At 42.2% G+C, this 26,394-nt stretch overlaps 1 protein-coding gene across 1 annotated transcript; it reads right to left on the bottom strand.

Annotated features, from left to right (window-relative positions):
* Nucleotides 1-6,041: 6,041 nt before the first annotated feature.
* Nucleotides 6,042-20,124, bottom strand: LOC106889801 (deleted in malignant brain tumors 1 protein-like). Its single transcript, XM_014945214.1, is given in 8 exon segments — nt 6,042-6,318; nt 6,946-7,334; nt 7,831-8,003; nt 8,249-8,460; nt 8,745-8,895; nt 11,970-12,011; nt 14,359-14,716; nt 20,119-20,124. Coding segments are annotated over 8 exon segments (1,608 nt in total).
* Between the last annotated feature and the right edge of the window lie 6,270 nt (nt 20,125-26,394).

Genomic DNA, 26,394 nt, shown 5'->3' with positions numbered 1-26,394 from the left:
TTACGAAAACAAACCTACCAAAATAGAGAAAAACAAATAAATAAGGAAAATCTCTTCTCCTTGTTACACAAGGCATTTAACAGAAATTGTGCAAAAAAAAATTATTGTGCTTGGGTTCAGGGATGCTGGGCAGCAAAGGACTGCAATTCTTTTTGTCTTGAGCTGGTCACAGAGGGAGAAATTTAGTATCTCTCTAGTTTTTCCCAGCTAGATATAAAGTGCCAAAATGAATCAAAATTAAAGTAAAAAAACTTACGAAAACAAACCTACCAAAATAGAGAAAAACAAATAAATAAGGAAAATCTCTTCTCCTTGTTACACAAGGCATTTAACAGAAATTGTGCAAAAAAAAATTATTGTGCTTGGGTTCAGGGATGCTGGGCAGCAAAGGACTGCAATTCTTTTTGTCTTGAGGTGGTCACAAACAGAGGGCAGTGGTGGGACAGGCTCAAGAAATGCCTTTGCTGTCTCCTCTGAGCTTGTTAAGCTTGGTGGACAATTCAGCAACCCCGCTGCAGTGGCTGGCTGCCTGATTTTCTGCTCAAGATAGATTCCAGTGCAATCCTGGTAAAAAAGCTTGCCCTTGGTTGGCAAATCTGGTGGAGTTATTTAACAAAACAAAAGAAAATTGTCAGTCAAGTGAAAGTGATCTCCAGAGTACATTCATTTAGTTATTTGATTGGAATTTGGTGCAATCTCAGGAATTAAAGGGCACCTAAATCAGAACTGTGAGCAGGTGGTTATGTTTAACTGCTTAATCCAGCTTGATAGCAATGAATATCTGGGCTTCTAGGGCAAGGCATGGGGAGAAAGTAATGAAAACAAGAAAAATTTTGTTTCTTACCCACACCCTGCAAACACAAATCACATTGTTTTTTACTCTCAATCTACAAAACATGAGGTTTTGTTATTAACAACTGGAAAAGCAATCTACTTGCTAGCTACGGGATCCAGGAAAAAAACCCAGTGTTTATTTATACCCAATTATAAATATTTTTCTGATATTTTCATGGGAAGGAGGACTACAGAGCTGAATTATCTCCTTCATACTCTAGAATTAGAAGAGAAAGATAAACGAGAGATCAAAGTACAGGACATTCAACATACAAACAAGCAAACAAGAACGCATGGGGAGAAAGTAATGAAAACAAGAAAACTTGTGTTTCCTACCCACACCCTGCAAACACAAATTACGTGTTTTTTTTTTTACTCTCAATCTACAAAACATGAGGTTTTGTTATTAACAACTGGAAAAGCAATCTACTTGCTAGCTACGGGATCCAGGAAAAAAACCCAGTGTTTATTTATACCCAATTATAAATATTTTTCTGATATTTTCATGGGAAGGAGGACTACAGAGCTGAATTATCTCCTTCATACTCTAGAATTAGAAGAGAAAGATAAACGAGAGATCAAAGTACAGGACATTCAACATACAAACAAGCAAACAAGAACTTTTTTTCTGAGCTTTTCTTTAACCCCAAACAGGGGCCAAACAGGTTGCATGACAACACTGGGAACTGGCAGCAACCCATAAAGTCCATACAATATTATTTTTTACCAAAACAGGCGTATATATTTGCAACCAAATTGCTATGGATCCATCTGATATTTTCATGGGAAGGAGGACTACAGAGCTGAATTATCTCCTTCATACTCTAGAATTAGAAGAGAAAGATAAACGAGAGATCAAAGTACAGGACATTCAGCATACAAACAAGCAAACGAACTTTTTTTCTGAGCTTTTCTTTAACCCCAATGCTGGCCAAACAGGTTGCATGACAACACCGGGAACTGGCAGGAACCCATAAAGTCCATACAATATTATTTTTTACCAAAACAGGTGTATACATTTGCAACCAAATTACTGTTCTCTTTCCATGAAAAAATCCTTTTTAAGTGCCACCTCAGGGAAGCTGTTCAGGGGGTTGTGGTTTTGTTGGAGTTATGAACACTTGTAGCTACATCGTCTGGATATATGAGGTGTAATTCAGTAATTATCCCCTCCCAACAGACCTCTCACCACACAGGGTGACACTTGTAAGGGATTTTATGAGGATGTTGCAAACAACATCCTTAGTTGGTGCTGAGATGGTTGGTTGAGCACATACTACTGAGTGAACACGTACATACTACGTGGTTGAGTAGTGACAGATGCACTCAGAAGAAATTAAACAATCTAATACCAAAGTCAGACAGTTACTTAAAGCAAAAACCTGTCCAGTGATGGCTGGTGTGTCTTCTCCATGGGTGGAGGAGGTGACAATGCCAAGCTCATTTAAAAAAAGTGAAGGCAGCGGCCTCCACAGGCTCCTGGTTCTTGACCTCCTTGTGTTTGCAGGCACCAGGCGTCACTATGTGGTTGGCAAAACATTGATCCCACACAAAACAAATAAATACAAAACAGATGTTGAAATAAACATTTTAGTTTACATTTTGGCTTTGATTCTCTGTATTTTCAAGTAGGACATGAAAGGCAAAAATCCCAGATCTTGCTTTTCATGTTTTCATGCACCATTGATAAATGTTTGTGTGGGATTTGGCTGTTTGCATTTCCAGCATATTTCAGCCTGATTTATGAATGTGCACAACACACTCCAAAAGGCTGGGTAAGTCCTCAGACGCCAAACTCCTCATAATGACAAAGCATAGAACCATGGTGGGTGGGGGAAGGAAAGAAATCAAATTATTTTATTGTCAACAACAACCAAAAGTATTAAAATTGGAAAAAACCTATTCCTTCTGGAAAGGAGACATGAAATGTCTTTCAACATTTAAATGACATTTCATTGAGACCTGAAAAGTCTCCTGACTGAGATTTGATCTCTTGGATGAGATTTGCCTCGTTTAGGATGTATATCAATGGGAAAGCTTCCAATTGATTTCACAAGCCTTTAGATCAGATTGTGTGATTCAGCCTTAAATATTGCAAAGAAACCACCTTTAACAGCTTTTGAATTTGGATTTATTTAATCTAAAGAAGTGAAAACTTAATGGAAAAAACATCAATTTTCAACTAGGTAAAATACACCTAAAGGTAAGAGGGACAAACTTACTCCCAATGGCCAGAAGGGACAGGGCAAGAACTAATGGGCTTGACCTACAACAGCGAAAATTTAGGATAAACATTGTGAAAAGCCTTTTCAACAGTGATTCTAGTTTCAGTAGTGAGTCTTATTGAGCATGAGAAGAGGTTGCTTAGGCAAGTTAGGGAAATGTCTATTAGGAAGGTGTTGGGCTGAGGTGGTGGTGTTGGGGGTGCAGAGAGAAGCTCCAGCTGATGTGGTTTTGATGCTCAGGGTGAGCAGCAGCACCCATGGGCGAGGAGGAGGTGGCACGAGGGTGGCCAGCACTGAGGATGGAGACAGGGACCTAGCAGCTCTGAGGGAAACAGGCTGTGGTGTTCATGGGCACAAGTGCCACATTGCGGAGCTAGAAGGAGACCAGGGCTATACAGGAGCAGGATGTATGTCTCTTGAGAAGATAACAGAAATAACTAACCAGATAACACTAAAATGGTTGGGGAACTTTCTCTAGACCTCTCAGGGCATGATGATTTCTGTGCTCTGTTGCTTCTCAGCTTTGCAAACATGCCTGGCAGTTGCTTTGCAAACATGCCTGTCATCAGTGAGGAACCAAGGAGTCTTTCAAGGCTTTCCCTGTGATGTTTGAACACTTGTTTTACCTTTGCTGGTAGATTTAATTTTATTTTTTTGCCTGCCCTTTACAAGATTAACTCCATGAAAATGCCTTGCTGTAGCCGCACACACAGAGGTGTGCCCAACATTCACACAAAACAGAGGCACCTCACACCTCTTCACAGCAGTACGTAGAAGCGTTTCAAAATCCAACTGATGGGCAGAAAATTGAATACTGGAGTATTCTGCAATAACAGGGAGAAAATTACTGGCTGTAGAAGACAGTTATTCCTCACAGGCATGTAGGGGAAGCTCCTGTCACCTTTCCTGAGGTCTTCACCTTTGGTGCTGCTGTGGGAAAAATTACTGGCTGTAGAAGACAGTTATTCCTCACTGGCATGTAGGGGGAAGCTCCTGTCACCTTTCCTGAGCTCCTCACCTTTGGTGCTGCTGTGGGAAAAGCAGCAGATGCAGGGCCTGCTTGGGTGGGAGAGGATGCTGAGGGACTCAGTGAGCCACCTGGTTTGGAGGGAGCACAGGGACGGGGGAAACGTGGAGAGACAGCTCCTGAGGACTCCCCGGAACAACGTGGGTCATTTCCCTTTTGTGTGTGACACCCGGGAGAAAGTAATGGAAACCCAAAGGAAAGGCATTTCTGAATCAGAAGTCAGCAATCTGGATTCCTACATTTTTCTGTAAATTTACATGTGGAAAGAAAAAGAATTAGCTCATTCCTTTTGAAGCCTACATTAAGATATTTAGAAATTTCCTGTGTAGCATTTCAGAAGCAGGGGCCATCACTTTGCAAATTTTGAAACCGACAGACCACACTCTTCAACACAACAAAACCTTTGTTTGTGTTTTAATCACAGAGACATTAATTTGAAAGACAAAATAGAGTTACTGCTTTGTAAACATTCCTTCCTTTGATTTTAAATTACACTGCTCATGTAACAGATTACGTTAGCTTGGAAATATCTGCATTTTATAAATAAGCACAAAAAGATCCATTATTGTCTCAATGAGAAATTTAGCATTAAAAACAATACTCAAAGTTATTAGAATATTGTATAGCCACTATTCCAGATGCCATGGTAAAATATTTATATTTCCTTTCCAGACATGACCTACTACTTCTCCCAAAATTAAATCTTCTTCTTTTTTAATAAACTTTGAAATATTTAGTGATGCCTCATTCATATTTTTACTTGAGCTCACGTAATTTTGAGACATTAGATAAACGGTCTTAGAAGGATGTGAGAAGAGAATTAAAGAGGAGAAAAATGATATAATGATTGTACCACCAAACAACTCGTGACATGAATTGAGAAGAGAATTAAAGAGGAGAAAAATGATTGTACCAAACAACTCGTGACATGAACGTTGAAATTATTTCTTAATCATTTAATAGGTGTTAGGATAAGAAAGTTATTTTAAAACTCTGTAACAGGCTAGGATTTGTTGTAGATAAAGATGTCACAACTTCTTACAAACGGCAAATGTGTGACTGTCGTCAGCGAAGCGTTTTGTGAGGTTTACCCTGTAATCATTTCACAGATGCTGCTGACCTTTGATCTGACATTATCCCGTGATAAAGTGGTTTCTTCAGCGTGGATCTTGCAAGAAAACCGGCAAGAACGAAAACGACAACTGCCAGGACAGCAACAGCGACGAGAAGTGGCGCGAAGGGATTATCACCAGCAGCAGGAGCCACCTGAGGATCAGGCACAGAAGCCTCCAGCCCTGCGAGGGAAGGCAGAGGGGGTTTGGTGTCATTAGATTACAGATCAGGGCACAAAGAGCTGCTGCGTTAAAAGGGGTGATTCCCAGATGGGAGTCAGAAATAAGCTGACATATTACAGATTCATTGATTTAAACTATTTGAACAGGCTTTACATCAGCAGGGATGGCAACTTAACTAAGCCAACTTCGCAAGCTGAGGGGATTAGTTTCTCAGGAAGGCTGGGAGTTTGCTGGAGCTGGCCATCACGTTACACAATCAGGCTGGAGCTAATTAGTTCAGTGGAGTTAAAACACTAAAATGGGGATCGTGCTGCCTCTCTTTTGGGACAGCCAAAGCGGTTATATTTTTTACATATGCAGGTGAAAACAGAGGTTTTGCAAGGTGTTGAAAGAAGCAGACATTTGTAGAAGACCAGGTTGGATGGGGCTTTGAGAAACCTGGTCTAGTAGGTGTCCCTGCCCATGGCAGGGGGGTTGGAACTCAATGATCTTTAAGCTCCCTTCCAACCCAACCCATTCTGATTCTGTGATTCTATATTTGGGTCAGACAAACAATCACCCTTTTATAATAAAGTTAGCAAAAGCAGATTTCAGTGACCGATGTCAGAAATGTTGAGCTATGGCTTTTCTAAGCAGTCTTAGAATAAACACGAGAGATATTTATGTGACTTTACCAGCATTCCTGCTCCCTTCTCGAAGCTTCAGTGGCCCGACCACCACATCCACTTTTTCGTCAGCAGAACTTGTGTCTCTCTTGGACCTGTTGAGGCAGCCCCGGTAGCAGCGGGAGGAGTAGTCCCTCAGCCTGCAGACCACCAGCTGACACCGCAGGTAGACCGACGGGTGGCGGCTGATGAACTTGAAGGCATTAAATTTGAACCGAGCAAAGTGGCTGTAGGGGGAGGAGTACGTAGCACAGGAAGAATCTCTAACACACCTAGAGAGAAATGGGAAGGAAAATTACTCTTCATGAGTACACACAGGTACATTCCTGACAAAATGCAATGGGTGAAAACAAAATTATGTCATTGCAAAGTACTAAGAACACAATGTGATAAAAATAGAACTTCTATAGCATAGTACAGACTTAAAAAATATAGAGTTCTTTAATCAGCTAGAGCACTGACAACTCTTTATTTTTTTCCAAGAGAAGGAGACTATAAGTGATGAAGAGAAGAGGACAGACTCTTACTAATGTATGTGCTATAACAAGGAATAAAAAAAATTAGTTTAATGCTTGACCCGTTTTTACTAAAATATGTAACACCTAGGATGATAGATTCCTGCTGCCAGTTTTCACTAGCCCATCTCCTCTATCTCACTCCCACTAGTTTGCGTGTTACATACAGGACAAAGATGAAGTAAGTGAAAGGAAATGTCAGTAAGGTCTAAATGCCATTTCCTATTTCCAGGCTCACACTGTAAATATAAAAAAAAATCAAATATTAGTTTTAACATTCTGTTGATAATGAGATCTAAACCAATTCCGATAGGTTCTATTCTTTTAAATAAATGCAGATAGAGTATTACAGATATGTTTCTAATGACTTGAGAAAGCTCTTACCCATTCCTGATTAAGTCATAGGTCACAGTGCTAAAATCACGAGGATCAGGTGATGCCACACAAGTGTCCACAAAGATGGTCAGATTTTGGTCAGAGTTGTGAAGAGAAGCTTGAACGTACACATTTTGGTTCAAGTCAACGTAGTATGGAGAGTCGTGCACTTGCCGGGAGAACGATGAGGAATCATAAAAACCGATGCGTGTGTCGTATCTTCCAAACTGATTTTCATTCACATCTACAGTGTTCTCAGCAACATACATTATTTGCATCCATGTGTCCTGTAGCATTTTGCAACTAATACGTAAGTGAATATCCTTTTTCCTCTTGATTATGCGCTCAGAAGATGTAACTTTGATCATGTTGGAATAGTTGATTGTATCATCGTTCTGCTGCTAAACATGTAATTTAAAATGAGGAATTACATATTTATCACATCCCATGTTCTAAGCTTTGGTAGAGTAACATGCAATTTATAAATGTAGGCTCATCTTAAACTCTTTAAAAAAAAAAAGAGCTTTATATTGGTCTTTTCTGCTCACACGTTGTAAATAAACTTGCCGAAGTACATAATTAAATGGAAATAAGTGGAGAAAAACTCTTTGTTAAATCCAAGGCAGAGCCAACTCATTGAACATCTGTACAAAACACTGCACTCATCCCAAACCTGCATAGCACTTACAAGGCTACATCTATTTTAAATCATCTTTACTCCCTAGAAACCTCATTTCTCTTAAGCATGAGGATTCCCTAAGGCGTGGAAAACTAAAGCACTAAAAACCTCCGGGTCTTGTTGGTTCCCTTCTTAGTCCTGTGGACCACAGTGGCCCTTTCATGACTCCTTTCAAAGTGGGTCCCACAATTTAGTATGCACAAGGGGGACTGTACCTCTCGTATCGTCCCACAGCCGTTGTAGGGAATGTTGAATATGACCTCACGTGATGTGACTGTTGGTGTACAGCGGTTGTCGTTCAGGGTGACCATCTGTGCTGAGTAGCCTTGAGACTGGAGATAGTCTCTGCTAATCACCGCATGCATGTAGTCAGGCAAGCACTGAAGGGCTGGTGGAAGAAGAAGAAACAATATGCTAGTGACTTCAGGAATTTGTAAATGATTAAAGGTTGTAGTTCAACAAAATGTTGGGTTTTTTCTTAGTTTAGAAGGTAGGCACTTTATACACCAATCTGTCGTATTTCACATGCATCATTTAATTTCCCTAACATCTTTGAATAGACACAAATATTTATTTCACAAACAAAAGCAATAAACAGGTTTGTCTGTTGAGAAACACCAACCAGGAACTTACTCGTGTTGTGATCTGCTGGAATGGAGGAGTAGTGAGCCTGAAACCCTCTGAAGGTGTATCTGGAATCACTGTGAAAGCGAACGCTCATCATGTTTGAAGAAGATGTGTATGTGGGAAAGGAACCAGAACAAAGTCTTCCAAGCAGTGGGGAAGAGTGTGGAGGCCCATCATAGACTTCAACGTAGTCATACTGGCATCTGCCCATTTGCATCCTGGTGAACAAATGTCAGCAACTTGTCAAATGCGTTTCAGAAGCTCTGATTTAACTGCCTAACACCTGATAAAATCTTTCAGCACTTGAAATTTTCATGGCAAAGGTTTTATTCATTTTGTATGTAGCCGTAGCAGAAAATTGCGAGCAGAAAATACTACAGTAATCCAGTTTTCGTTAAAGTATCTTTAAAACTAGGAACTTTTCTAATTTCAAATAAGTTTTGAAACTTCTCGAGTAAGTTTTGACTTTGCTATTTGCCCAGGGAATCAATGTTTTACTTACGCAATATCTCTAAATGTGAGCATAACACGGAAATTGTTCTCCACTTGTATTTCCCACACGCAGTCAGCGTTGTTTGGATAACTTCCAGGGTAGAAGGGGCTCTGCAACATCCCAGAGGAGTTTGAGACTAAGCCACCACAAAAATATGGCGCTGCAGAAAAAAAATGGAAGAGAATTTACTTTCAGTAAATTGCTTACTCTAAGTTACTTACAGGACTCCATAAAATTGTACTTGAGTTGTACGTGTCTCATCTACAGCTGCTGAAAAGCAGGTCTCCTGCTGACTGCAGGTAATACTCTGAATGACCCAAATCAAAACAAATATTTGGTTTTGCTTTAGCTTTACTTTCATAAGTTGTATCCAGGATTCCCTGACACATCCATGGTGTCAGACTACCCTCTTCAGGCTGGGCTGGTAACACTTGGACACTTTTTGCTCTGTTCTCTCCTTTCTGCAGTTGAGATCTGGTCTGGGAGGTGTCATGACAGTCAAATGGAAGTACCTTCCTGAAAGGCAGCATTCCCTGGTTACTCTGCTGCTTCTCTTTATTCCCCTAAGGACTTTGGAGGATAAATAAATTGCAAATCTTCTAGGAAACTCTAATTTCATGGTCTCAGACCATAAGGACTTAAAAAAGCCCATCAGGGAGACAGCCCACAAATAAAAAAGATGAGAAGAGCCATGGAAGAGCATTACCTGAGGGAGGTGCTGGGGTGGCCAGAGCAGCTGTGGGTGGGGAGGAAGAAAAGCCACAAGTCAGATGTGTTATTCAGGAGAAAGGTGCCGAGGCAGAGACAGGGACCCATGTTAGGGTGTAGGGTACCACGATGGGGATCATGGCGAGGAGGGGATGGGGACATGGGGAAACACAAGCTCCATGGGAGAGCTGCTGCCCACACACCTGCACAGATGACGCTGGCATCCTCCATGTGCCTGCAGTTGTGCACACCCCAGCTGCTGTGTCTGCACATCTGGAGGGAGGGCTCGTCCCCACGGCACTGCACGTCGTCCAGGAAGATGCTCCCAGAGCCAAGGCCAAAGTGTGCATTGCCCAGGGCTGCCAGAGGCTGGCCACAGCCCAGCTGCCGACACACCACCCGGGCATCACTCAGGTCCCAGCTGTCATCACACACTGTCCCCCAGCTGCTGCCATCGTACACCTCCACGCGGCCCTCGCAGCCGTTCCTCCCACTGGAGAGCCGTAGGTGGGCACCTGGGATGAGGGACGTGACACTTGGTTAGGGTCCCACCAGCCCAGCCTCCACCTCCTGGCTGTTTTGGAGATCTGGTCGCAGTGATCATGAGCTGGGGTGGTGGAGACCTGAAGGGACCAGGGGCAGGCAGTGACTGAGCAAAGACTCTGACCATGCAGAAGGCAGATGCGTGGTGAGCACCAGCTGGGGTGGTCCAAGGGAGTTGCCTGGGAATCCTGGGGGCTGCTTGGGGCACTTCACATTTGCAGAAGAACCCTTTGTACACCTTGACCCTGGCCCATCCCCTGAGGGGGACCACTCATGCACCCTGGAGAAGTTTCAGTGTGAGGAACCTGACAGGGTGCCTGAAAGGGTGCTGGCCACCTTGGCTTGACATTGCAAAGCCACCACTGTGCCCCGGTATCAGGGCAGCAACCTGCATCTTGGACTGACCCAACAGGCATAGGAGATGGATGGAAGGGCTTGCTTCCATGAACTTGACACTTGCTGCCCCAGAGCCAGGAGCCACGGGGTGGATGGCAAAGCAGGGCTTGGACCTGTCACCACCACAGCAGCTCAGCTCCTTCCCAGCAGCAGCCCCCAAACCATATGGTCCCTCTCCAAGGGCAGAGGGGAGCAGCAGCTCTCTGCTGGCCAGGCTCAGGCCAGCATGTCCCCCCTCATCTCCTCTCATGTCCAGATGGGGTCTGCTGCAAGGCTGGGAATTAACTGGGTGGGCATGAATTACCTGTTGTGTATGGCCATTCAGCAGGAGGGGTTGTGTGTACAACTGCAAGGAAGAAGATGGAGTGAATGAATGAAAGGGCAGCAAATGCACGGGCTTATGGCAATAAATGGACATGGACATGGATGTGGGCATGGACAATGGAGACAGAAATGCAAGGCTGGAGCTCTAATGGGGGAAAAGACCGTGGGGCTCTGTCCTGCCATTCCCCCTCCAGACACCAGCCTGACATGCCCCCAGTGCTGCCCCATCCTCCCCACGCCACAATCCTGCAATCCTGCCCTTTGCCACCACACTGAGCACCTACACCTTAGATTGTGGAGAGCCTACTGTGCCCTCTGTGAAAAAAATGGGGCTTTTTCATGACATGTGCTTCCAGCACCAGGCAGTGAAAGCCCCAACCTCACCACTTCACCCTGGCTCTACCGAAGGAAGTAAGCATGGCTGCTCCCAAGGGAGGGCACCCAAACCCGCCTGGTGGGATCTGCAGGACAGCTGGTGGCCTCTGCTGTCCACATACCTTCACAGATGACGCTGGCATCCTCCATGTGCCTGCAGTTGTGCACACCCCAGCCGCGGTGTCTGCACATCTGGAGGGAGGGCTCGTCCCCGCGGCACTGCACGTCGTCCAGGAAGATGCTCCCAGAGCCAAGGCCAAAGTGTGCGTTGCCCAGGGCTGCCAGAGGCTGGCCACAGCCCAGCTGCCGACACACCACCCGGGCATCACTCAGGTCCCAGCTGTCATCACACACTGTCCCCCAGCTGCTGCCATCGTACATCTCCACGCGGCCCTCGCAGCCGTTCCTCCCACCGGAGAGCCGTAGGTGGGCACCTGGGGTGAGGGACGTGACACTTGGTTAGGGTCCCACCAGCCCAGCCCCCTGCTGTCCATAGGTCAACCCCTACAGCAGAGAGCCTGCGTGGTTGCTGCAAGGCCAGGGGTGGGTCTGGTGGGCGTGAATTACCTTTTGAATATGGCCAACCTGTGGTGGGCAACAGAGCTATGGATGTAAGTAAGAATTTGTTGTCAATGAAAAAGGCTCTGAACGCATTCACCACATGCCATGCACCCCAAAGCAGCCCATCTTCAAGGAGCCCCTGCCCTATGGCACTTAACATTACGCGGAGGTCTTTCATTCAGCTGAAATGACCGTTGTGACTCCTCTGTTTCACACAACCATCTGCTCCCTGGGCAGGAAGCACATGCCCATGGAGGTCTAACTTGCATTACAAAACACTTGATGCGGCAGCTTTCTCTTTTCCAGTCACATTTCAAATCCCAGAACAAGTCTAAGAAATAGGAGGAACTGGAGGGGCAGAATGATCTCCTGTCGTAATCTCCCCAGTTGTGGTTAGAGGAAATCCCTCCCCGAACAGTTTCCTTCACCAGGAATGGCTACAGAGGTCATGGCCTCAAGTCTCAGCCCTCAAGTTCACCAGCCGTGCTCCATGCTCTCCTTGCACTCTCACCGTGGACTTGGGTGCCACAAATGGCCTAACTGGAATAGGTCAGGGATGGGAGACTCCCTCCACTGCAGTCAGGTCTGGGAGGGGAGATCAGGGGTGCTAAGGGTATCAGTGAGTGACAATGGACAGGGTTACCTGGTGTGCTCCTCTCTGCTGTGGTAGCCATTCTCGCTGTGGTGGTTTTCTCTGCTATGGGGGTTGTTGGCACTGTGGTGGTTGTCACCTCTTGGGAGAACATCTGGACTGCAGAGCTTGCTGATGCTGTGGTGGTTGTTGCCACCGGGGAGGAGATCTCCGCTGAGGAGGTTGTTGGCACTACATTGGTCATCTCTGCTGGGGAGGATGTTTCTGCTGGGAAGGTTGTTAGTGCTCTGGTAGTCATTTCCACTAGGGATGTCATCTCTGCTGTGGGGGTTGTTAATGCTGTGGTGGGCATCTCCACTAGTGAGGTCGTCTCTGCCATGAGGGCTGTTGATGCTGCAACAGTTGTCTCTGCTATGGGGGTCGTCTCCAGTGTTGAGGTCATTGGTGTTGGGGTGGTTATCTCCTCTATGGAGGTCGTCTCTGCTATGAAGGTCGTGTCTGCTGTGGAGGTTGTCTCCAATGCTGAGGTCATTGGCTCTGTGGAGGCCATCAGAGTTGTAAAGGTGTTTTCTGTGAATATGGAAGAAAAACATCATCCACATGAGGACTGTGCTGGTGCAATGGTTACTTCTGTATGTTAGCTACAAGCCCAGTTCCTCAAGGATGAAGTGAAATCAAGACAAAGTACTCTGATGGCATGCACCATGTTGACTGCAGAGCATGGAGCTGGGTAACAACCAATTGAAATTTTTTCTTGAATGTGATATTTCCAGATGGTGACAGCAGGGAAAGATGCTGATGTGTCATCTACTCCCAGCCATAGGACACCATGGCTCAGGTGTGGCCAGAGACTGTCTTCCACAGGCTACTGCCATGGAGCTGGGAGCTGTAGGGCTGCTGGCAGTAGCAGGGCTTGGACCTGTCACCATTGTGGACACCCTTCTGCAGAGGCTCAGGTCATCCTGAGGAGCAGCCCAGGTGGTGGTCTTGAGGTGGTGTTTGGTGCAAGGCCAGGAGTAGATCAGGTCGTGGAAACTCACCTGTTGAATATGGCCAGTCTGTCGTAAGCGCTGAATCTACAAATACAAGCAAGAAATAAATTACATTTAAAGACACTGAATGCAGCATGCACATGGTAAAAGAGGTATCAGAGCAAGTATTTTTGTTTTCCTCTAAGGGCAAAGCATTGGTTTATGTAGCATTTCCTTCCAGCATGAATTCAGCTCTCCAGGCTCTTCCTCTTTGAGGAAATGTGGAAAACCCCAGTACATAAAAACCACCTGAACAACCTGTTGTCATCAGCCATGTCCCGGCTCATAACGATCTGTTTGTTAGCACAGGAGAAAATAACATACGAATGAACTACCTTTTCTTAAAAAAATAAGAAGAATGTAAAGTCAGAAAACAGCAAGGTGAGAGAGTACTCAAAATGGATGGATGTGCGTAAAGGAAAAGAATATTAATGGACCTAAACTTGAAGGAAAACTTGAAAAATACAGAAACAATACAAAACAAGTTGTCAGCTATGGCAGTCTGGGCTGTGGCTGTGAAATTATTGTTGACCATAATGAAGGCATTAACGTTTGTGATGAGTTTCACCAAACCCCATTCCTCCCCGAAGAACATTCCCTATCAGATGTGGCTTTACCTCTAATTTTGACTTGTTTCCTTATTCTCTTTGTCACTGCTGGGTGATTAGGTGGAATAAAAGCTCTACATGTTGCAATGCCTATCTGAACCTTAGGTTTTTTAACTGCTTTGCATGGAGTGAGCAGGCACAGTTTGTATGCTACCCTAGTGAGAACACCGTGAGTCCATGCTGTGGCTCAGCAGGGGCAGCAGAGTGAAAAGACAGGGTTGTTGGAAGACCAGACTCTGATTTCTGAGAACAGGCTTTTTCAGAAGGAGTGTGCTTTTCCACAGAGAAAAAATAAATCTTCATAATAAAGTAGAACAACAGATTAGACATATAATTGATATATCTGGTATAACTTTCCAACACATGCCTTGAGTGAATTAAATGCTGTCTCAGAAGGAGGGTGTCTGCATACCCCCAGGCCAACACATTGTATATTGAGTGCAATTTATAGCAAAAGTCTTTAGGAAAGAAAAACGTGACAGCACCTGAACAGACAACGCCAGCATCTTCGTAGTGGGCACAGTTGTGTATCCTCCACCCGCGGTGAGTACAATCCGACAAGGAGACCTCGTTCCCCACACAATCCACATTGTCCAGCAGGATGCTGCCTGAACCTTGCCCAAAGTAAGCGTGTCCTGGAGCTGCAATGGCCGGGCCACATCCCAGCTGCCTGCACACAACCTGGGCATCAGAAAGGTCCCAGTAATCGTCACAAACTGTCCCCCACTGGCCGTTGTAATAGAGCTCAACGCGACCCTCACATCTGTGCCTTCCATTCACCAGCTGGAGATGGGTCGCTGTGGGAGAGAAGGAATTGAGCACAAACACAGTCAGACAAATAAGCTGGAAGTGACCTTAAGAAGTCATCTGTTCTGTTCTCTCGCCCCATCCTTCCTAGTTGGCGTTTGGTGTCGTAGTTTCAGTTGGGATAGAGTTAAATTTTTTTATTAGCAGCTGGTATAGAGCTATGTTTTGGATTTGGGATGAGAAATACTTCTGATAGCTCACTGGTGGTGTTGTTGCTGAGCTCTCAAGGCCCTTCCTGCTCCTCACACCGCCCTACCAGCAAGTGGGCTGGGAGGGCACAAGAGGTTGGGAGGGGACACAGCCGGGACAGCTGACCCCAACTGACCAAAGGGATATTCCATGCCACGTGACACCATGCTCAGAAAATAAAGCTGGGGGAAGAAGAAGGAAGAAGGGACTTTTGGAGTGATGATGGTTGTTTTCCCAAGTAACTGGAACGTGTGATGGAGCCCTGTTGTCCCGGGGATGGTTGAACCTGCCTGACAATGGGAAGTAGTGAATGAGTTCCTTATTTTGCTTTGCTTGCATGGCTTCTGCTCTACCTATTAAACTATCTTTATCTCAACCCATGAGTTTTTTCTCACTTTTCCTCTTCTGATTCTCTCCCCCATCCCAGCTGCACGGTTCTAGCTGCTGGCTGGGGTTAAACCACGACACTTGCCTAGCCTGATATTAAATGCCCATGAGGATAGAGGTGGCACACACCTTTTTTCTTCCTCTCTTCCAGATCTCACAATCTGCTGCACATGTTTTATGCAAGGTTTCTACAGAAAATTTAGAGAGCAGGCTAAGCACAAACTATTTCAGCAAGAAAGGAAATTCTTTAATAATAGGAAAAGCATGATAGGAAAGTAAAGGAGAGAAAATTAATTTCAGCATCTGAAGGAAATCTAAGTAAAATAGCATTAAGAAAATAACTCTAATTTTTTTTCCACTTTGTTACTAGCAGAAAAATGTCATGTTTTAAGAACGTTTCATGCTTATGTATTTCTTTTTTCTATTAATTGCTGTCAAAATGTTTTATGCTAGAGAACAAGGAGACAATTTGCATTGAATCCCACTGGAGTCCAGGATGTACAGCACAGCTTTCCTGCCCTCAACCTGTGTCTTACCAGGAGCGTGTACAAGTACCTCTACGTGGTGTTCAAAGCCCCTGCTGACCCTGGCACAGAAGCAGAGCAGTGGCTCAAGCAGATCACGGAGGCTTCGGAGACACAGGAAGATGCAGCTTCGACAGCCAAGACTGGCTTTTTCCTAAATCTGTGCTCGTGGGGCTGCTACGGTGCTGCCGTATGAACATTACCAGGCAGGTAAACTGCAGTTCATGAGACATTATGCACTACTGAAGGTTAACAAGCAGTGACCTACTTTGCTTAAAATGACATCAGAATTAGGCTAAATGAATCCTTCAGAAAAACTACAGAATTTTAGAGAAAACAATAGCCATTCTTTGGTTTTCTCCCTGCTTTATGCAATTTAACTAGAATTTCTCTTCTTCCTCTAAATTTTTTAGGAGAATTTTAAGGACCTAGAGTCCATATATCACAACAAAATTCTAGAGATTTTAGGAGTGATTTTTGGTGGAAGAATTCCACTAAATGTTCAAAAGAATAGACAATGCTCTCAATGGGATTACAAGAATTTCAATAAGAACCCACTAGCTTTATTTCTTATATGCCTGTAAAATGATATTAAAGTTTGAAACAAAGAAATACCTAATAACCTGTCATGTATACATCTGATAACTGCCTTCATTCAAGGAAAGCCCATCTGCTTCCCAGTTTGAGTTAGATTGTTTAGACATTCTGCAGAGAACAGTATGAAAGTCTTGATCTGAGAGATCCATTTTTGGTGAAGAATTCTGCTAAAGACTTTACCACTAAGTGTAAGTGAGCAAATAAATGTTGTAAATTAAGATTTGCAGTATTTACACTTTGGAAATGAAAACGCTCACGCTGCACTTGTTATACTTCGCATTTCTGCCAAATACATACTTATTAACCATCGTTATTAAACACTGAATAAGTCAACCAGAGCAAAACAAATTTAATAAGTTAACAGCTCCAGGATTTCTTCACTGCATCTAATTTAGCAGGACAAAATCTGTCCTTATTTGTACACATTTAACCCACAGTTCAAAGGGAGAGGCTACGAAAGTGCCCCTTGACTTATATCTGATTCATTTCCTCAAGTATCTATTTGGACATTTTTAACTGATACTCACAGGACTTTTGAGAATTGAAACAGCAAACCTGGCAAAAAGTCAAAGTGGGATTAGGAAATTAAAGCTGATCTCAAACAGTTTTATTTGCTTTCATTCAAGGCCTGTCATCACTGTGAGAGCGTAACCGTCTGCGGGGCATGTAGTTAGAGAGATTGTGTCCTGCCTCACGCTTTAAAGGTGTCAAAAAGACAAAAGCCTGTGATTATACAAATATAGGACTTACTCTGACCCAGGAGACAGAGGCAAGGGCTGGGGAATGAAGCCAAGGGCAGAGAGAAGTGGAGCAGCAAGAGCAAAATGGTTTATCACCAGACAAGCAGAGGACAGATGAAGAACACTGGATGAGGTGAATGACGGCAGTACAAATTATCACAATGATGCTTAAATAACTCGTTAGAAAAATAATCGACAATTATTCTAGCACATACATAGAACTATTTAGCTCAAAGTAACCTAAGTCACTTGCGAGATAGAAACAAATCATGTAAACAAAAAGTCAATGACCAAAAAAAAAATTGAACTAAAGAAGTTTCATGTCTTTCATTATTTTTAGCTGTCCCTCAATTATCCACAGTGCTAGATTATGAAAATTAACTTATATTTCATTAAATTACACACAAGATCAAGAAGAATCAGTTACTACAAGCAAAATTAAATATATAGCATATGTATGTGTGTGTATACTCTGGAATAATTATACATTTTAAAAATAAATTCTTAAATATTTCTTAAATCAAGTTTCTGGAGCTGTAAGATTGCCTCATTCATAACATACTCACAGGCACTAAGTATCAAAAGTATCACAATGACACAAGGCACTAAGTACAACCTGTGGCAGCAAAATGAACTCCATTTAAACGTTTTAAAATATTCTTATTTACTATGATGAATAGTTCATAATTTTATAGAACAAAACTGTCTTCTTTAATCCAATTTGTCTTCTAATCTTTTGCCCAAACCAATACCAGCATGAATATGATTTCTATTTGTGGAATCAACAGAGAGGACCCCAAGCAGTCTTTATAAATTTTTTTGTGTGCCCTGGAATAATTCTAAGTGCTTTACCTGATCTGGCCTCCAGAACTGCTGGACCTAACAAGAGTAGCCATGTCAAAATCATAGTGGTACCCATCTTATCAAGCGCTGCTGAAAGACGGGACATTCAGATTATATAGTCTAATTCTGAAGGGGAGTGGCTTTATACGTTTCTCTTTCTATAGAAGAACAATAAAACCACCACAGTCCTATGATCTGAAACAAAAATATGTTTGATTTGTTATTCATGATTTTGTAACTTCCCGGGTTTTGCAAAAAGATAATATCTCAAGAGTAACATTTTGCATTCCTGGAAGGAAATATTTATGTTACTCTAGGTTTCACAATCATCCTGTTGTACAAAGAAAATGAGTTCTTATGCAAAGATACCTTTCCATTCTGACTGGTGTATCTCAGTATTTTTCTTTCATGGGGAGATTCCTTGGCAGGTCTGGGGAAGGTGGTGGAATCTCAAAACTTAATTGGGTCTCCTCCAGCAAATAAAAGAACTTCATAACTTGATTCCAACTAGTAAGGCAAGTCTCCCGGGGGAGCCATGAATTTGTTACAGGTTTGGCATACTCAAATAAAATAAGATCTGGTGGCCCTGTTCAAGTATAATCAGGGCAGTCTCTGAACGTAACCCACCAGAACTCTGGCTGTTGCTGAATGCAACATGAATATAACAGACACACACTTAATTGGGATGATTATGTGCTATCAAAATTGATAGCTTCATCACAACATCAATTCCTCTGCCATCAGCAGCAGAGCCAACAACAAGAAGGTTAAGGTAGGAGGTGGCCGCAGCCTCTTAGTCAAAGTGGGAGCCACTGGAGAGGCAAGATGGTGGAGATGTGAGAAAAGGAGAGGAGGTAATCAGTGGTCCTGGGCTGAGCTGCCAGTCCAGGACCTGGGGAATGAGAGTTGGGGTGGCAGCAAGGGGAACTGAGAGAGGTGTGAAATATTTCTTGCTAATTTTCTTTGCATGGCAGCCGCAGCCCCAAGGGAAGAGGAGCTCACACCATAGTGTAGGAGATAACTTTGCCTCAACTCATGCTCCAGATAACTAAGGAGAGAGACTGAGCCAAGTCTTGTAAGCAAATCACTATGAGGTTCCAGAAGAACCTTACAGCTGAAGTCAACACCTCCAGCACCAATGCTTTGAACCAAGAAATAGGTAAAAAAAGATCTGATTTCTATTAAGAACCTTTCTTAATATATTTCTTGTTTTATTTTGCATAGTGACGATTACAGCTGTGTCATTCTTTGAAGAATGAATCCAAAGCTCTTCAACTATATGAAATAATGCTTAATTCTCATCCATCACAATCTTGCCGGAGTGGTTACTTTCCTGTGTTTCTGTGTTTTAACCATTTAATGAGAAAAGGCGGATGACCATCCTAACCCTGGAGAGCCAGAATATTGTTCTTCATTTGATTCCTACCTCTACACCCTTGGACGGTATTATCAGGAGTTAAAATTTGTGGCATAATTGTTGCCATATACAAATTTACTGTCTCCAGGGGCAGTCACCACGGATGAAGAATAAAGTGCAGGAGCCCAAGGGAAAAATTACTTAGAAGGTCTTTCCACAAAAGCCAACATCAGTGGAATGGAAGAAGGAAGTGCAAAACACAAGAGGCCAAAGATAATGCTGGAAGGTGTGAAAGTGAACATTGAGAAAGGTAAATACGTTTGTTCTTTATACAAACAACCACTTTTGCACATGAATGAGGAAATGTACATAACACCTGGTATTCACTATTCATATTCTTCTGGTTTTGACACCTTGGCAAGAAGCAGAAAAATCCAATATATTTGACTAATCAATCAAACACAGTAACCAGTGAAGCAAGAGTAAGTAATGGACAGCAATTCTTCTCCAAACTCTCGTAATAATAACTGAAAAGGGTAGGGAGGCAGGGGAACATGAAAGTGATTCCCAGATGGTTCAAGTGAAAGAAAACACGTCAAACTGTCCAGGTAAATAAACAACATTAATTAATTAATTCTTCACTATATTCTTCACGAATTAATTCTTTACCACAAACTTAAAAGATCTAGATATTTCTGGAGATCTAGATTATTGGACAATTCTGTAGACTAGGAATAGATAGTTATTACATTCCAACTAATGTGAATTAATTAATTAATGCAAATACCATACAGCACGTACCTTCATCCTTTCCATTGGCTAGGTAAGTCTCTTTCAGTAATACATATTTGCTCTCTAGGACTTCTTCTGGCAGCCTGAAGTGTTTCTCAGCAAGTTACTCTGTGGCAGAAGCTCCACAGAGCTTTGAAAATCCTTTCTCTTCTACTGATTATTGTTAGGAAACTTCTGCAGACAGACTGTCTTTTGTGAGATCCGAATGGAAACTATTGAAAGGATATAGAAGATGATTAATTAGTTTTCACCCCTGACTATAAGAAAGTATCTGGGCTGGAATGAGGGTATCCCCAGACCTCTGCACAAAGAAATGATAATTTGAATCTATGCATTAAGATACAATGAGGCAAGCTTAGTCTATTTTATCAGGTTCCTTGATTGCCTCTTGGGTTCTGCTGTGTGTGAATTGCAAAACACTTTGCATTTGTTTAATGATGGGGATACAACTGGATCAGAACTGTCTGCTACTGAGAGTCAAATCTACTATATTTACCAGTAGAAGCCTTGTGAATGTGGTGGGGCAGGAGATGGGAAGGAAGGTTCTTGGTGGAGACACCATTCATCAGGTATATGTACTTGAGTATGACCCTTTCCTCATCACGGAATCCAGTGTTCTTGAATCCTGCATTTCTATAGTACTTTTGGATCAAGGAAGGAGGCAGGAAATAAAGAGAATGAGTCTGATACACCAACTACTTGTCTGCAGCAACATTTAATATGGAAACCACTGATCTTGGTACTTCTACCTTTCATTCTGATATATCTTGTTATATCTCCACTTGGAACCCTGGCACAGAATACCATGGGAAGACTCAGCTCAGACCCATAAAGGCACATTCAAAGCTGACTGTAGACAGAGAGGAAGGGAGAACCTTCCACAATTCTTGTTCCTTGTGTGTGGACAAGAAGATTCACTTCCACTCTCTGTGGGCAATGTCAATCCTTGGTTGTATGGTCCCTTCTTCACAGCATGCAGAGATGAGGAGAAGCCTGCCTGGGGTCCCCAGAAAAAGGCAGCTTGCAGAAAGAATCGGTACAGGCTGTAGTGATGATTCCCATCAGAGCTGCCCACATCCTCCTCGTTAGGTCAGGATGTAACTCTAGGGTCAAGCTCACCTTTCCTAAACGTCACTACTTTGTCTCTTGCTCACATCACACATCATACATTATACTGTTCCCAACAAGCTTTGTTATAGCTGGCTAGAAAACAGGAAAGTCTAAAGAAGAACATTTCTCAGTCAAATACCACTGACCTTTCCACCTGTAGTAAGCAGCTTCTTCCAAATAGATTCTTCCTTTATTATTGTTTTTGGTTTTGCATGGGGATAGGAGACAGGTCACTTCCTTATGGTAACTTACGTACATTCTCCCTCCACCCCCCTGTTACAGGTGTAGAAATGCGTAAGAATGTGAGCAGAAATCACTGCTTGGCAAAGTCACTTTGTCAGAAGCCATGTTCTCCAACTTGATAACGCATTAACGGGGAGTTCAGACACATAGATGGTGTGTTTGCATGTGCATAAAAAGAAATATTGCTCAAAAAATGTTTTCTTTTCTGCCTTTTAAAGTTAGATAATTGCGAAATAGATTTGATTATATTCATCCACTACACAAAATCTGATAAATGGCCCACATCTTCTCAGGGAAAGGTGTAATTTTGAACAATGATACACACCAAAATAAGGAACGTTGTACAGGAGCAATTCCTTATGTGCTGCCCCTGTGCATTTTCATTTATGGCACTTTCTTGAGATATTTTTACTGTAAATGGTTTTATCGCACATTGTTTGACAAATGATCCTGCGGCCATGTCAAACAAGTAAGGATTATGGTGAGATATCAAAGAACAACTAAGAATTTGTAGTTATTACACTCTATACGATGCTACTAGTGATTTAGGATACCTTATAGTAAGTTAATGTGAATCTTGCCATTTTCAAATTTGTAATGAAGTTGCTGTTCAATTATTTCTTTAAATCATCCTGTAAATCATTAAATTTGTTAATGATTAAGCGCTGCTAGAACTTAACCTCTTGATCTATCTCAAATCATCAATAAATTTTTGAATTGCTGCTAAATCATAACCATGTCAGGTATTTCCTTCTGTGACAGGGACAGCCCATAATCCCATCCTGCTAATCTGCTCACTGAGGCCATTATATTGCACTTCTACTGTTTCTCCTCATCTGACGAGGAGAAATACAGGCCAGTTAGAAACAGGCTGTACCTATCTGTTCATTTTGGCTATAATACAAACAGCAACCAAACCACAACAGCTGACATAACTCATGATTCCTGATGGTATATTCCAACCTTCCTCCTTCAGGAAAACACATCTTGAGTCTAGAGACTAAGGGAATAGGGAGTCCTCTTTCTGCAAAGTTTCACAGCACTAGAATAAAATAGAGACAAAAGGCCAGAGTCCAGAACAGAATCAGAAGCTGTCAAAGCAGTTGCTGAGAAGAGCAAACAAACTGAAGGACAATGGTAAATACAACTGATTGTATTCATATGTTAATAAAGGAATGTAAGCCTCAACATTGCTATTCACAGCTCTACTGCTCCTGACTTCCTTACAAAAGCGAAAACAATACCATGTCACTTATATTGAACTTGCTCAATGTGGAAGAATTGGCTGTGTCTAAATCTGTTACAAGAAATAGATCTGAAACTAAAAGCTATCTTAACTCAAAGCACATGTTTCTGAAACTAAAAGCTATCTTAACTCAAAGCAAATGTTCGGCTCTGGGTTCTTTAAGTGTCAATCATCAATAAAGATAAATACTACGCAATTGTCAATAAAAAAGTTAGATCCTTTCAGATCTTTGATTAGCACAAAGAAAAAATGCAATGAAAATTATTAAGAAGTTTTAAGAAATATGATAGATGCAAACATCAATATTGCGCTACTTTAAATGACAAATCTAATTTATGCGCCAAAATAATGTTTGCCTGAATGTTTGCGTTTCCTTCCTGTGACGTTTTGACTTAGAAATGTGTGTTTTTAATAGTTAAAATCTGACCCAAAGAAAAGATAAAGATTTTCCATTAAAAAAATATTTTCTTCATATCTCCATCCTAATACAGGTCCAACATGACCTAGTTTTCTGAGCTGTGTATTTTATTTTCCCTGAATCACAAGTGTAACAAGGTAGCATGCATAGGACAGTATGTGGCAATTCTTTTTTTTCTTTCTTTCTTTTTTTTTTTCCAATCTACCAAACTGGGTAAGTAATTTCTGCCAGTCTGCTCTTTATAATAGGAGGGGTGCCCTGCACGTGACAATCTGTGAGGCAACGGGGAGCATAGTGTTTACTAAATGGATGGGCAATGACCAATATAAATACACCTCATCTGTCCGGGGAGCATAGTGTTTACTAAATGGATGGGTAATGACAAATATATAATACTCCTCTCCCTACTGCCCATAACTAGCCATTCTATAGCAATTTGTAGACAGGGAAAAAGAAGTCCATGAATTTTGCCACACTAGATGAAGTCAATTTTGCACACGTGTTGCTGTATTAGCTGTTGCAGTAGGTATTGGCATTTAACCAGGACCCCAAATAGATCTTAAAATCAAACATTAGAATGAGTAACAAAACTTTGCAAATGTTTAACTAAGCTATATGTACAACTTTTCTGCTATGAGTAGTCTCCCAAAATCTTCAGAAATTTTGAGGTAGTTAAATGTTTGCCTTAATCTCAGCAAGATCAGGATGCCGTTACACTTCTCAAAATCTATTATGAAGATATTTGCTGAAATGTTTACTGCTCAGCTGATGCCCCTCAGTTTATAAATTTCACAACCAGGGTGCATATGGAGGCCAACACACCTCAGCTTCCACATTGGGAAACTCCCAGTGACCAAACCAACCTGTGCTAATCCTTTCTACAGTGCCTGGCACAGCTGGGGCATGACCATACCAACACCAAGCAGTAGGTTTTGTTCTTTAGCAGGAAGAGAAAACACAGGAACGCAGTTGGGTCATCTGAGCAAGTGATGAGGTCTCCAGCCTGTGCTTGCCATTACATAACTAACAGCTACGTGCCAGTATAAATGTTTAAAATACTCCAAAAAAAAAATCTGCATTTTGTTTGCAAGTTATCTGTTATACGAATCTCATACATCTCATCCCCTGCACGCCTGTGCTTGCCATTACATAACTAACAGCTAAGTGCCAGTATAAATGTTTAAAATACTCTGAAAAAATTCTGCATTGTGTTTGCAAGTTATCTGTTGTAAGAATCTCATACATCTCATCCCCTGCACAACCTATATTTTACTCCTGAGGAATTTACTGTGCTGCAGTTGCCTCTGGCTTGGCATTCCCTGGTTCACATGAATCCAATAATACAATGAATCTACTCTGTCTTGTCATAAGGATGCATGAGTCATCCCTTAAAAAAGAAAAAGAAAAGAAAAAGACAATAGCCATTGACTTATTCCATTGTGCCCTTTGTAGCTGCCACTCTTCAGTGTAGGAAGATTGGTCTAGTTTTGAACCAAGAACCCGAGCTAAGAATAGTAACAATTCAGGCTTTTACTAAACTGAGAAAAAGCCTCGAACGAGAAATAGAAACTAACACAAGTCTTTTCAAATGAGAATTAAAACAACACTTAAGAAAAAAGTTATTATAAAAAGGAAAATATAAGAGTAGAAGTTAGCTATTAACAATTGTTATTTGTATTTACTAAGAGCACTTCAAAATTTGAGATTTGATATAAAGATGGAGGAGACTCACCGTACTTAACCAAGGAACGCTGGAGAAAACTTCAGACCTTCGTGCAAATATGACAGTGTAAATATTGCAATGGGGATGCTCATATCTTTTCTACTTATTCATTCACCAGTATTTAATAGAGAGGGGAAATTATGGAGACATTTGGGGTTTTGATGAAATTATGTAGGTAGTAGTTTCATGATAACAGAAATTTATTATATCCCTTTAGCTAATCCACATACTTTGGTCTTAAACATTAAGTAATTGCAAATCATTAAGCTTTCACACAGTCCAGTCCTCAACCTATGTTATCTTTTAGCCCTTCCTTTCTTCAGAAAGAAGGGAAAAATTTCCCCCAGCTGTATGCAATTACATTATCACAGTGGTCATGTGACAAGTCAAAAGGTGTTGAAGTCTGATCTAGGTTTTTTCCCTTGGGAAGTTTTGAACAAGTTCCAAAACAAAGAGGCAGCAACAGTAGCTTTGTTTGCCCATTCGCAGCTCCAATTATTCCCAAGAAAGCCAGTCTTGCTTTCTCTGCTATCCTAAGCTTTTAAATGTTGCAATAAAGGTACCAAAGGTCTGTTGACTCAGGTGGGGCTGCCCTGAGAGCAGCCATTGAAGTCCATTTCCATCTGCCTTGGCCACAGTCCAGGGTCAGCCTTGATCACACACAATCCAGCCCTGAGGATGAAAATGCACTTTCCAGAGACATCAAAGCAAAGCTGCTCTGCAACAAAGGTCCTGATGAGGTGTGCTCATCATGAGATGAACATCGTGCTCTGCTGCTGTGGTCACCAGAGGTGCAGCAGGAGAGCAGCCTGCCTCGTGCAGGAAGCCATAGGCAAGGGAACAAGGAAGTGCAACACTTCTTCAAGACACCAGCTTCTTCAAAGGTGCATACAACCTTCTCCCTCTGAAACATTTTGTTACACCATGCAATTATTATTATCTTGAGAGGAGGAAGCTGATGATTCAGGTTCTGTGTTAACGATTTGAGAGCCTAATATTGCAGGTGGCAACTAATTTGAGGGTTGTTATCAGGCCCCAAACTCCCTGGTCTTCTGGCTTCCTTCAATGCTGAGTTGTTATGTCAAGCCCACCTCTTCTCAGGAGGTGAGCCATCAAATTACTCAACCAATGTGATCAGCTGCAGGTGTTTACCAGGGCTTAAGTGATCTGGTATGGAATTGGTTTCTTCACTTTATGTTTCAAAAGAAACAAGAGGGAAAAGCAACTGTCAGGGGCCTGAAAGCAGTAATAAACGGTGGCTGAGAAACACCAGCTGGAGCAGGAGCTGAATTCATTTCTCCTGGATGACAAAAGCATCCAGCTCTGGGAAGGATGAGAGGCCCATCAGATGGTTACATCTGACCCCTCATCTTGTTATTTCTGAAACATTAAAAAAAGACTAAAAATAGCATTATAGATCAGGTTTGAAGACCCCTTTTTTGTACTCTGATACATCCAGGATATTCCAGATACACATCAAACAAGGATTATATCAGTAGAGCTTGTTTATAGAACTTAAACTGCTACATAAGCATTTCAGTCTTA

This window comes from Calidris pugnax, unplaced genomic scaffold (genome assembly GCF_001431845.1).
Source record: "Calidris pugnax isolate Ruff unplaced genomic scaffold, ASM143184v1 scaffold89, whole genome shotgun sequence".
Lineage (NCBI taxonomy): Eukaryota > Metazoa > Chordata > Aves > Charadriiformes > Scolopacidae > Calidris > Calidris pugnax.
Note: the sequence above shows the minus strand (reverse complement) of the source record. Positions and strands in the feature narration are given on the sequence as shown.